Raw genomic sequence first — 14124 nt, 5'->3', positions numbered from 1 at the left:
CATTGCCATACACCTGGATTTTCCCTGCCATTTTGCCACTTTGGCAAAATTCCCCCGACGCCATCTTTACACCCAAAAAACAAGACATGTCAGGAATTTTCCTGACGTATGGCGAGGCTACACATGTTGTGTAGAGTTATCAGTATACCAAAGTTGACATATGAAATCCTCCTCTTCATATGCAGAGGTTCCATTCAACAGGTCATATGGGTGCCCTGATTGTGTGGAGGATGCAGGGAGGAGTCTTTCTATAGGGGTCCCAATATGTGGTAGTTTAAAAAAATAAAATCTGATGATAAGGTTGGTCTGCCCCAGTCTGTATGTGAACACACCATACACACAAGTTACAAATATATATATGGCATAGATATATATGTCGAGGAAATGTTTTGCCAAAGCCATTTGGTCACCTGTATGTCAAAATGGCTGGTACAACCTTGTCGTACTCCTTTCCCAATTTTGATTGGTTCAAAATTGGGAAAGGAGTACGACAAGGTTGTATATTGTCTCCCTGCTTATTTAACTTATATGCAGAATTCATCATGCGAAAGGCTGGACTAGATGAATCCCAAGCCGGAATTAAGATTGCCGGAAGAAATATCAACAACCTCAGATATGCAGATGACACAACCTTGATGGCAGAAAGCGAGGAGGAATTAAAGAACCTTTTAATGAGGGTGAAAGAGGAGAGCGCAAAATATGGTCTGAAGCTCAACATCAAAAAAACCAAGATCATGGCCACTGGTCCCATCACCTCCTGGCAAATAGAAGGGGAAGAAATGGAGGCAGTGAGAGATTTTACTTTCTTGGGCTCCTTGATCACTGCAGATGGTGACAGCAGTCACGAAATTAAAAGACGCCTGCTTCTTGGGAGAAAAGCAATGACAAACCTAGACAGCATCTTAAAAAGCAGAGACATCACTTTGCCGACAAAGGTCCGTATAGTTAAAGCTATGGTTTTCCCAGTAGTGATGTATGGAAGTGAGAGCTGGACCATAAAGAAGGCTGATCGTCGAAGAATTGATGCTTTTGAATTATGGTGCTGGAGGAGACTCTTGAGAGTCCCATGGACTGCTAGAAGATCAAACCTATCCATTCTTAAGGAAATCAGCCCTGAGTGCTCCCTGGAAGGACAGATCGTGAAGCTGAGGCTCCAATACTTTGGCCACCTCATGAGAAGAGAAGAATCCTTGGAAAAGACCCTGATGTTGGGAAAGATGGAGGGCACTAGGAGAAGGGGACGACAGAGGACGAGATGGTTGGACAGTGTTCTCGAAGCTACGAACATGAGTTTGACCAAACTGCGGGAGGCAGTGCAAGACAGGAGTGCCTGGCGTGCTATGGTCCATGGGGTCACGAAGAGTCGGACACGACTAAACGACTAAACAACAACAACAACATGTCAAAATGGCTGGTAATATTCTGTGTAAAGTTTAAACTCGGGGGGGGCATGTTGCTGTTAACACATAATTGGTAATACAGGAAGCAGTTCCTCCAACAAGAATAAACCATTCGAATCAACACCCTGTTTCTTCTTCCTAAGAGGTTAATAAGAACCTAAGAAGTGCCCATCTAGTCCAGCATCTTGTTCTCACAGTGGCCAGCAAGATCCTTGTGGGATCCCCACGAGCAGGACCCGAGTGCAAAAGCACTCCCCACTTCCTGCAGTTTCCAGCAACTGGTATGTATAATCATAGCCCTGATGCAAGCGAGCACACAGAAATATGCTGCTTGCGTACCTATATACAGCAACAGACAACTCTAAGTAAGTGCAGTTCACGCCACATGGATTTGTTGACTCTTGAAAACAGCAAGTAGCAAGATCTCAAGGTCAAACACTAGCGATACAGAAAGGTCAGGAGGAGAGAGGCAAGGCGCAACTGCTTGTATGCCATGACTGATTGGTTACATTTGACAGGTCTCGGCTTCTTGATGCTGTTAGACACAGCTAGCTGTGAAATCCCAGACCAGGAACCCTGACTCTTCATTTTTTCATTTTTCTTTTGGGACAGCTTTGTTTTATCTGCTATAGCACGGTGGCAGCTCTGGGATCCAGATCATACCGAAATGAAAAAGAACTTAAACAAAATACCAGAGGATTCAGTAATGACTAATCAAAGAGACACATTTCGTGCTGTGAATCTGCATACAAGCACTTGTGCTGAACTTAGCAGGGACAGTCAGTTTTCTCAGCCAAAGAAACCAGTAAAATCGGTCTTAAATAACCTTAAACAAGTAAAAATAAAAATGGGAAAATGCCGTAATAAAATAAGGCATAGAAAAGGGAGGGAAAACCCCAACTTCAGAATAAAATAATTTCCTTATCGAAGCCAAAGATTGAAGAGTTAATTGTGTATAACAAATTTGGTACTAAATAATACTGTTCAATTCTGCCTAGCTGAAACTTAGAAACTTTGTTAATTGAGCAGCATATAAATACTTTATTTAAAACAGCAACAGCACTGATTTCATGAACCTGAGCAAAATCAGAGAATTTATCAAGCTTAGAGTCACATGGTTTCAATGCCAAACAAGGTGTTTGAAAGCACGTCAAAGTGCAAGTAGATAAATAGGTACTGCTCCGGAGGGAAGGTAAACGGCGTTTCCATGCGCTGCTCTGGTTTGCCAGAAGCGGCTTAGTCATGCTGGCCACATAACCTGGAAGCTGCCTGCGGACAAACGCCAACTCCTTTGGCCTATAGAGCGAGATGAGTGCCGCAACCCCAGAGTCATCCGCAAATCGACCTAATGGTCAGGGGTACCTTTACCCACTTCAGAGATCCATGCCTTCATGTCTTCTGTTCCTAGCAACATACTGTAATTCCTTCAAGCAGAATTTTCTTTTTAAAATAAAAATTAATTTTTTAAAAAACACATTACCCAGGTATTTGGAAGCCTAGCATGCCTGCATTAAAGGACCTGTCCATCTGTGGTGAAAGTTGGCTTTGTAATCGGCAGCAGCTGCCATAATACTAACAGGAGCCCGATCCTATGCATGTTTTTTTCAGAAGCACATAAAGCTGAGCCAACACTTTTCAGAAGACTGAGGGTCGTATCCAACACTGCATGCATGATGTTCCACTTCTGAAGTGGGACATCCCCTTCCTCTACTCTCCCAGCACCCCCCCCCCAAAAAAAATTTCTCGATCCAGAGGAAAGGCAGGACAAGTGGAAGCTACTGCTCCTTTTCTTGCCCCATTGCTCTTCCCAAATACAGGCAGAGAGGAGCAAGGAGAAAGAGCATCAAGGTATGGGATTCTGGAGATTGGTAGTAGGCCTCCTGATGAGCTATAGACATCAACAACAGGTGCCCCACAATGCTTAACCCCTAATGCTGTTCCTGGAAACACCCAAGGATGTGATGGTGGCTGGTACCCGAAAACGTTAATAAACCTGAAAACCACTTCTGCATAATTGGTTTCATGCTGCACTAGCTATGTCTCTATAGGAACCACATGGTGTGTGCAGGTACCACGTTACTCTCCAAAGTAATAAGCTTCTACCTGGTGGGACAGAAAGTGTTATGGCATGGGGCCATGTAATCTGCCTACTCTATTTGGCTCCTGTATGGGGCCATTATGTGATCATGTTGGAACAGCTCCTAAACTGCAGTAGTAATGTATTAATAGGCCCTTAGAGTCACAACGGCACCAGCTAGCAATTTGCACAGGGGTAAGAGAAGATGCGACTTTGATGTTCGAGGAAGCCAAGGGGATACCTTTTTTTCCCATGTAAGTAATGCAGTTGTAATTTTAATCAATGTACATTTTACTCACTGATCTGATTTGTTGATGAACTGTAAAAGGCATTGACGGTAGTTGGACTCGTAAACCACCTGCGGAAATAGTGAGAACAAGTTAGAGTTGATGGTTTTGTGAACAAGACAAACAAACAAAAATAGTGAACTCTGTAAACTAAGACCAGAATATTTAAAAAATCATCACCACTGCTTTCATGACTTTATGACTTATGTTCAAAGAGTGGCCGTAGAGCACATCCTTTGCATGCAGAAGATCCCGGGTTCAGTTACCTGACATCTCTAGTTAAAAGGACCGGGCAGATGATGATGGGAAAAGCCCCTGCCTGAGACAATGAAGAAACATGGCCAAGTCGGTGTAGAGAATGCTGAGCTACATGGACCCAACCATCTGGCTCAGTTTAAGGCAGTTTCATATGGTCATCCATTCCCCACTTTCCATACACACTTGCAGCTGCATGAATATCACATGGACTTGCACTCCAGGCATCACTAACAAAAACAGCAGCAGCTGCTGCTGCAACAATGCACTGCACCCACATCCTGTATCAGCACAATGTGCAATTAGAACGCCCACTCCCTTTGGCGCAAAAAACTATTCCTGGTTGTCAGTGTCCCTCCCTGCACGTCTTCTTTTGAATAGCTCCTATAAAAAAAAGGGTCCCACAGCCTAGCACACTCTCCATTCCTCTGGTCAAACTCTCCATTCTTTATGTTTACCAATGGTAAAAATTGTGCTGAAGCTCCAACAGAAATGTGTTTTGAATATCAGGACAAAATCCAGGGAGTCCCCTCCTTTCCCTACACACACACACACACACACACACACACACACACACACACACCAGACTTTCTTTTTTGACAATCCATTTCCCTCAGGGTCTTCTTTGTCATTCTCTCCCCCTCCTTCTAGCACAACGCTGTTCCAGACCAGGCTTCACCACTGCAAGCCCACTGCAGCATCATACTGATTAAGAAACATCAGGGGGAGTGTAGATTTGTTTCTGAATTGGAACATTTAAAATTAAATATGTGCATTAGGAAACCATGTTCAAAAGTCCTTGTTGTTTCAACCATTTGATGCCACCCTGTCTCTCATGACTGAGAATAAATGCAAATAAATCAATTAAGACCAGAATCAATGAATGGGAACGTCTAATAAATCTTCTAAGGGCTAAGCTGCTCAGAAAATTACTTAAGGGCTGTCATAGGCTATGACTTCAGTAACTTTGCTTTTTTACTTTCTCTATAAAGAGAGAAATTTCTCTCTCTCTCTCTCTCTCGCCTGAAAGTCGTTTGGGGAGCAAGTGCTTGAGAATGAAGAATTGGGGGGGAGGGGACTTTTGAAATTTGTTTCTGCATTACTGAAGCAAAGGTGGTTTACAACCTATAAAAATATCCAACAAAAATCATCTTGTCATCTATAGCAATTCAAAATATAACTAAAAGCAAATAAGCAAAATTCAAGGCACCAGGCAAGCCTCCCTGGAGAGAACATTCCACAGATGGGGAGCCACTGCAGAAAAGCCGGTTCTCATGTTGCCGTCCTCCAGACCTGTCACAGAGGAGGCACACGAAGAAGGGCCTCGGGTGATGATCACAGGGTCTGGGTCAGTTCATATGGGTAGAGGAGGTCCTTGAGGTATTGCAGTCCCGATCCGTTTAATGCTTTATAGGTCCAAAACCAACTCTTTGAATTGGGCTCAGAAACCAACTGGCAGCCAGTGTCTTGCCCTGGTGAGCAACTTGGCCACTGAATTCAGCACCAGCTGAAGTTTCTGGGTTGTCTTTAGAAGCAGCCCCACGTATAACACAGTGCAGTAATCTAACCTAGATGTTACCAGAGCATACATGACACACATTAGGCCAGTGATGGGCAACCCTTTGAGTTTGGTGTGTCAAAATTCGCCAAAAAACCAAGCATAACTCGGGTGGTGTGTCACTTCGAGGAAAAAAAACCCATAATTTCGCGATATTTATAGTTTAAATAACAAAAATGCATAATTGTAATATATACTGGTAACTGTATTTAGTAAACCAAAAACTAACTATTTAACCAAACCAAACCAAAAAACCCTTATTTATTACGAAGTGCCCAGAGTTGTTGAGCTTTTTGGGGGGAGCTGCTAACCAAAGTTTTGGAGGTTTTTTTGGGGGGTGCAATAGTTGCTTTGCTTTTTTGGGGGGGTGCCCCAAAGCTGCTGCGCTTTTTCGGGGGGGAAAGAGAACAGAAATAAATGACGAATAATACCTTCGCTGGAACTAACATGCAGCACCGACATAGTCTGCCAAAGCGCCAGAAAAAACAGCACAGAAAGGGTTAAAAACCAATCTCTGGCTACCAGCAACAACAACAACAACAAAAAAGGATCCGGGTTTTAACAGCGGAGACAAGCTGTAGCAGAGACAAGCTGTAGGAGGAGCAGGAGAACAAATGGGGGGGGCAACAACAACAAGAGCGCGAATGGGCCGATGGGGCACGTGCCAGCAGTGAGGGCTCTGTGTGTCACGTCTGACATGCGTGTCATAGGTTCGCCATCACTGCATTAGGCTATCCCTGTCTAATTAGGGCCACAGCTGAGCCACCAGCCAAAGCCAATAGAAGGCACTCCACGCCACTGAGGCCATCTAAGCCTCAAGAAACAGTTTACCCATTTCTGTATATTTTTGAATAAGCTGGAAAACTGGAAATTAATGAATTGAAACATCACAGAACATTATTGTATGAATATCTTACATATCCATTATTATCAACTGAAAATAATAATTGTCCTACCAGAATTTAGAAAGAATCGATTCATGTCTCTTACATGCAGAGAGAAAATGATAAGATGGCAGATATATATATATATATATACGGTATATATATTTGTCAGATAATAGAAGCCAGAAGATGACTGACATCTATGCTGAGGAGTTGGGAGAAAACATTTAGCAGGGTTGACTGCATTCCAATTTCAGAGTCATTTATGGCAGCAGCCAAATAAACTAATTTGAAATGCAGTAGCACAGGCACTTATAAAGAGGTGCCCTCACACAGGACAAAAATGAATGACTTTTGCAATGACCTGTAGGGAAACATTTGAGACACTGGGCACTTTTATTGGAAATTTAAAATGCCATTGCATTTCAAGTCACCACCATGGTCTCAACCTTTGACACTATCTCTTTTATTCATATCTGCTTCCACTGTCTCAAAGCTTTCTCTGTTTCTAAATTCTTGCACAAAGAGTTCTACCAGATTTCACCAAGAGACCTCAGTTCTGTCCTATGAGTCTTCTTCAAGTGACAAACATTCAGGGCACTTTAAGCAAAGTATCAAGTCTTCCAAATGTTTATTGGTTTGCATTTTTTACATTGTTCATTGGTGTAACGAAAGATACTTTTCATCCCGAAATATTCATATGTACTATTGGGCAAACAAGCAGGAAGATTCTATTTTATTTTTATTCATTAGATATTTTTATACTCTGCCTTTCCTCCAATCCAGAGCACAAGCAGGCTCACATCAGTGCTCATTCAACACTAGAGATTGTGGCATCTTGGCTTAGTTAGTATGGTGTGCTTTTTTTTCTTTCCCCCCCTCCTTTACTATATTTTATTGGTTTTCAAAGGGGTGTTTTTCTTAAGAATCAGCCTTATCTATGTTTCTGCAACTCACTTCACTTGAAGACATCAATTTACTTACTTTTCCCTAACCCATAAGAGCAGGGAATAGCTAACTCGGGCATATCAAGAATGCCAGTTACTCAGACAGGCCCTTGGAAAACCATCTGAAAGTTGCCATAGGTCTGTTTCATGCAGACATAATCATTCCCATGAAAGGAACAACCTCCACACGTCTACTAGCAGATGAACTGATGCCTGCATTTCACTGCATGGATGTGCTATCTGATTCCATTCCAATCTCCCCATCTGTGCATGCAACAAACTAGGTAGCTTAGAAATTTGTGTGTACATTGTAAACAGATGTTGAAACTGGTGTCAGTCCTGGAAGCTGAATGTGACCCTGCAATGCTCTCTTTCCCAGTTCTCAGGGTATTCCTCACGCCATGCCTCCTTCCCAGGTCACCCGCCCTCAGTGTTCCTACTGTGTACTCAAGCCTCTTCCTTGCCTGAATGAAGAGATCATGTGTGTGTATAATCACTTGGCTTACATGTGGCTGGAATATAGACTATATGAACCCTCTTGGACCCACAGCTGGCAGAGGAGGCCTTGGTGGTGGTGCTGCCACTGGGGGCTGCCCAGTTGGCACTGACCCATCACAGGGCTTTCTCAGTGGTGGCTCCCTGGTTGTGGAGTACACTCCTGAGGGAGGTACACCTGTCTTCAGCATGATTTAAGTTTCAGGAGCAATCTGAAAACATTTCTGTTGACCCAGCATTTGGCAGTAGAAGAATACTGCTGTTCCTGGCAACCCTGCGATCATTGGGTAGAAGAATGTTTTTATGTATAACTGCTTTTAGGTAGTTTTAGAATGTTAGAATTAATCATAGAATTGTACAGTTGGAGAGACCCCAAGGGTCATCCAGTCCAACCCCCTGCAATGCAGGAATATGACTAATTCAGGTCCATTGATTTCAATAGGTTTGCGCTGAGTAAAATTTGTTGAATACCACCTGGGATCTTTTTAGTGACTTAACGGTGCAATCCTAGGCATCTCTACTCAGAAGTAAGTCTCACTGAGTCCAGTAGCACTTACCCCCAGGTAAGCAGATATGGGATTGCAACCTTAGTGTAGGTGTTTTGGCATATTCTTGACATATTCAACAAATGGAGCCGGATTCTGACTTTTCATGCTCGCTTCCCTATAATTAGAGTTGGAACACATCCCAGAATAATTTTGCATGGACAGATTTTTAAATATAGGTTGCTAACAAATTATGTTAAATTTCTAGCTTAATACAGAGCAAGCAGCTTATGTGAACAGACTTGTTTGTACAGCTCTAATTAAACTGATATCTTTTCAGAATTTTACTCCAGGCTTGGTCTTGAAAATATTTTATGAAGAGAAATTTGCTTGCCGTAAATCCAAAATTACAGATTGCAGAACCTATTCAACAAACAAGTGCAGGTGGTTATCTATATATAGTCCCTAAAATATGCTGCTTCATTGTTACACCAGTTTCGTCACACACTAGGGCCCAGTGTGCAAACACATAGCAAACCTAACCATGTCTCTCCCTCAGAAGTAAGTCCTATTGAATTCGGTGGTTCTTACTCATGGGTAAGTGAGGCTAGGATGCAGTCTACGCCTACCATGTCCTTTGGGGCAGAAGACAGCTGGCAAAGAAACCCACCAGAAGGAAGCACGAAAAGAAGCAATGAGGACATGTTTACTTACAAGGGGAGGGAGAAGCCCCCCCCCCAATGGTAGCTCCAAAATGCAGCTGTAGCTGATCAGCAAGTATGGCATGTAACTGTGGCTGGGGAAACCCAGCCTGATGGGCGGGGTATAAATAATAAATTATTATTATTATTATTATTATTATTATTACATACAACTCACCTATATACAGTCGTACCTTGGAAGTCAAACAGAATCCATTCCGGAAGTTCATTCGACTTCTGAAACGTTCGACTTCCAAATTGTGGCTTCTGTTTGGCTGCAGGAAGCTCCTGCAGCCAACCGGAAGCTGCGGATGCTCCATTGGACGTTCAGCTTCCAAAAAAACATTTGAAAACCAGAACACTCACTTCCAGTTTTCAATCGTTCTGGTGGGTCTGTGAGGTCTTCCACTGGTGCCTCTTAAGTCCTCCCACTCACAGCCTCTTCAGTAATGAGGTGGTGAGGGAAGTCACCCTTCTCTCACTAGAAAAGTACATTTTGAAGGCGGAAGTTGGAAGAACACTCTCCCATTTTTTCTTGAATTTCTATGTGCTTTTCAAGGCTCAGATGAATTCTACTGGATCCAACTTTTACCCTGGAAAACTAATTGAGAGTATGTGTGTGTGTGTGTGTGTGTGTGTGTGTGCGCGCGCGCATGCACAAGAGTGCATTCTTTCTTTTTCTTAGTGGTGGTTGGGACGATCTAGACAGGGAGAAATGACCAGTCACCAGAGTGGAGTGTTGCCCGCAGCAGCACCACTCAAAATTTTAAAAGTGCCCCCTGAACTAAAAAAGGTTGGTGAGTCCTAATTTAGACTCATTTGCTTCCATTGCATTAATTGGCCACTTGAAACTCAGTCTCTATCTTTCATAGGGGCTCAAGGGCCAGCCCATAGAAGATAATGATGTCAGAGCTGAGAGATGGGAGGTGCCTATGCTCACATCACATGCACAGCATATCAATGGACTCCTCATTTTCCTTTGGTACAGCATTTTGAGAAACACACATGGAGAAAAAGAGTTAAGCCACATAAATATGAAGATCAAGTGGAGAAGGGGTGACATTAAGCAGTCCTTGAAGGAGTAAGCATTTTTTTTCTTTTTAGATAAGCTCAATCACATTCTACCTCATGCTGAGTCAGGGAATAATCCCCTTCATTTCAAAGTATGCCAGAATTGGGGTATGATTCACAGGGGACAGCCCTAAACTTGTATATTTCAAGAATTATCTACCAATTAATTTCACCTTCAGTGACATTTTCCATCACACTAAGAATCTCTTCAGGGTATATTAGTGCAGCTAATAGACACTTCCACAAGAAGGAAGGATCAAGGGTGTTTATCTCCTTCTTCATAAAGGAGCAAATGTTTTTCGCTGCTCTGGAAACTCACGGTGAGATAAATATAATGCGTTTTGCTGATCTATGGCACAGAATAGTCTCAAAATGATCCCTTCAGGGTTCTCTCTTACAGTTTCAATGTATTCCTCCATCACAATTACTATATTGCTGCAGCCACTGCTAATGCTTCTGAATAGTATCACAAATAGTGCCACAGATGCAAGGGCTTCAGTCCATAGATCTCCCTTCCTCATGCTTGCTATGAAACACCACCCCATTTTCCACATTACCAATGTTGATCAATGGTTGAAGGGCCAAAAAAGATACCTGAATTCATCACATAGGACTGGTACTATTAGACATGTCAGTGCAGGCAGAGATCTGCCACATACCCTGTTTTCATAGGCATCAGCTATTTTTTTCCCACCCAGTAGGGAAAATCCATGTCACTGCATTGGAAGCAGTATCTAGAATCCTATATGATAATAGCAAACTCAATCTCTTAGTGCCTGTCCTTATGTAGTGAAAGCAGCATCATTCATTCACAAGAAGGTGGCTTGGGGAGGGGGCAGGAGTGCAGCTCAATGAAGACTGGACATGCTCAGTGGGCATGAAATGCTGGCTACTTGTTGGGTGGGGCAGCAGGAAACTAGGGGGGAGAATAGAATGGAGTATCCTAGATGACTGGCTGGAACCCTGAATGGGAGCACATGGCAACATTTGTTTGCAAGTCCCACTTTCCTATATCAGACAGTACACTGCTACTCTCCAGAAGCTTTTAGTAGACTTTTATGGGGCCACGATACTACTTAAGCAAAACATGGATCATAAGAAGCAAAACAAGTGCAACTGGCAAGGAATCAAACATTGAAGTTAGGTCTTTGGCAAGCAATGAGTGACAACAGCACCTTGCAGAGTCTGTGAGGTGTGCCAACTATTGGTAAAAGACAGGTGCCTATCCAACTCCTGCTGCTCATCCCCACTGCTCTCTCGTCCTCATAGGCAAAAGTACATTCCTTTGCAGTCTGGTCAAAGCCAGATGAACATTTGAAAACACATTTTAGGAGAATAAGTGATAACCAGGACTAAACCAAATCCGTATTTCCAGCTCAGGTTTTCATATGGAGAAAACTCAAATTCTATTGAAGTACAGCATCCATTTAACTTGGAACAGAACATTTTAAGTGACCTCAGGTTATGTGCTAAGTATATATACTATTCCCGTGGTTAGCAGGTAAGTTAGTACCAGCAACACTTCCTATTTTTAGGAAAAATCTAATGCACCAAAATTGTACAATTCCAAAATTGCCACAACTGCTAGCAGAAATCCTATCTCATTCAATTATAGGGTTTTCTTTAAAGAAAAAGAAAAAAAGAAAACACACACATTAAGCCCCAAACCAACCAAAGCTAAGCACTTTTAATTCTCATTGATTTCATTGTGTGAGATTTAAGCACCTGCGTAACTCCACCATTGAAATCAATGAGGCTTAAAAGTGCTTAACTTTGGCTGGATGGTGCCCTGGGTGTTTATGCTGCCCGCATGTCAATTATGTGATGAAGCACCGGGTCTAGTTTTTGCTAATGCATTTATTTTCTACTCACTCTGTTTTTGGAACCTCTTTCCTCAGCCAGTAGAAATCGGACTGCGCTGCCTGCTTGCGGGTCTGAAGCACGTTGCCAAAATAGTCCGTTTCTAAAAACTTCATCTGGGAATAGAACGCGAGGGTTATGCAAGTATAACCAATAGATTCAAGGAGGAAAACAATAACTTTAACATTTGCAAAGCAAAACATTCTCAAAAACCCTATGCTCTGAATTGAAATGTTCTTATACTGAGCAAGAATTCATTTGAGCTTTTCTTCACATATATTTTTTTTATGTTAACATATCATTCCCATAGAGCTGCACCATTTCTATTAAATCCATAAACAGCAACTGTTGAAGGAATGGGAATTGCTTTACAGAATTTTATTTGTACATGTTATGGCTGAAACCCCTAATCCACTTACCTGGACGTAAGCCCCACTGAACTCAATAGAACTTGTTGACATGTGAATGTCGGGAAACTGCTGAATATTTAGAAGACTGCCAGGAATTGCAAGAATGCTGACATTTCCCAAGAAATCCCACAGTCCGCAAAACATTTTTTGCCTACTATTCAGCAACTGATATACTTTTCAAATAGTAATTCTACAGTACTGCTTGTATCTAGATATATAGCAAAGCAATCCTATGAAGTAGAATCTGTGGTGGTTTCTGACACTTCAGAAGCCCTGCCAGTTCAGTGCAGCTGGCGCAAGGGGAGGGTCTTTTTCTCTGCCTTTCCCCCCTCCTGTAGGGAGGGAAAGATTGATGTTGTTCAGAACTTCTTTGGACTAGAATGGAGGGGGGATGAAGGGGAGTGGATCCTCAGAAACCCTTCACATGTCCCCTTCCATCAGGATATCTACACCTGCCAAATTTCCTGCTGACATACCAGAGATGGAGGCAGTGAGCTGAGTACCGTCACGCCGGTGGACCTCCCTTGTCAGTGGTAGCACAGCAATTTCTCCACATCCAATAGCCCCTCAGCCAACTTTCCACTGGCTTTAGGATTACACCCTAAAATACTACAGTATGTGCATTTCAGCCACTGCTAGCCACCTACCTTTTGGTGCTAACTAAGGTATAAATGAGGCAAGTGAGGGCAAACTGAACTATCACACCCCACCCTGGGGCATGCAAGAGCAAAGAGTTAATCATTCTAACAAGGGTAAGCAAAGCTAAAAGCATGTATTTAAACATGAGAGGTTTGCAAGCAAAATAAATAAAGATTTATTTATTTTTAAAGCTGATCTCGCCCTGGAGTTTTAATACTCACAAAGCAGCTCCATTTTTATTTATTAATTTTCAAATTACACCCTTCAAGGGCCAATAAATATTTTACAACATCGAGGAGTAACAAAATACGACTGCTGACAGTGTGTAGGTGACTCAGATAACTAGTAATCGGATAGAACGCCAGGACCTCCAGTTCAAACTCAGACTCTGCTGCTAAATTTCATAAGTCGTTAATGTCTAATTACTGCTCGTGGCTTGTTTGAAAAGTATCAGCAGCTTAATGCAACTTTCAAAATGCCAAAGAGTGCATTAAAAAAAACCACACCTTCCACAAAATCTTTTATTCTGGTACATGTAGCAAAAGCTGCTTAACCTTCGAGATGTAAGCCTTCATATTTCTTAAATGTCAAGTTAAAAATGCATTTTGAAAATGTTTGTGAAAAAGTATCCCCACCCTGTCTCTTACATGGTAAAGTTAAGGAATTTGTAAATTATATTTCTACTGTTTTGAAGGAAATGCAGGAAATGCAACATATAAACCTGAATGGGGTAACTGTTCCCCTGAAGGACCAGGTGCACAGCCTGGGAGTCATTTTGGACTTACAGCTGTCCATGGAGGCGCAGGTCTAGGCGCTTGGACTACTGCAATGTGCTCTACGTGGGGCTACCTTTGAAGGTGACTCGGAAACTACAATTAATCCAGAATGCGGCAGCTAGACTGGTGACTGGGAGCGGCCTCCGAGACCACATAACACCGGTCCTGAAAGACCTACATTGGCTCCCAGTACGTTTCCGAGCACAATTCAAAGTGTTGGTGCTGACCTTTAAAGCCCTAAATGGCCTTGGTCCAGTATACCTGAAGGAGTGTCTCCAC

The 14124-nt window shown here is 42.5% G+C and overlaps 1 protein-coding gene across 4 annotated transcripts in view; it reads right to left on the bottom strand.

The window, feature by feature from the left end:
* The window catches only part of PHEX (phosphate regulating endopeptidase X-linked), a 97185-nt gene that overhangs the window by 17735 nt on the left and 65326 nt on the right, over nt 1-14124 (bottom strand). For all 4 annotated transcript variants that reach the window (XM_035116147.2, XM_035116149.2, XM_035116148.2 and 1 more), the window contains 2 exons: nt 12033-12136; nt 3777-3835 (listed from right to left, as the gene is read on the bottom strand). In XM_035116147.2, coding sequence (XP_034972038.1) covers nt 3777-3835; nt 12033-12136 — 163 coding nt within the window. The remainder of the gene's footprint in view (nt 1-3776; nt 3836-12032; nt 12137-14124) is intronic.

Source organism: Zootoca vivipara, chromosome 4, assembly GCF_963506605.1.
Source record: "Zootoca vivipara chromosome 4, rZooViv1.1, whole genome shotgun sequence".
NCBI classification, from domain to species: Eukaryota; Metazoa; Chordata; class Lepidosauria; order Squamata; family Lacertidae; genus Zootoca; species Zootoca vivipara.
The sequence above is the reverse complement of the archived record's forward strand: the minus strand, read 5'-3'. Positions and strand labels throughout refer to the sequence as shown.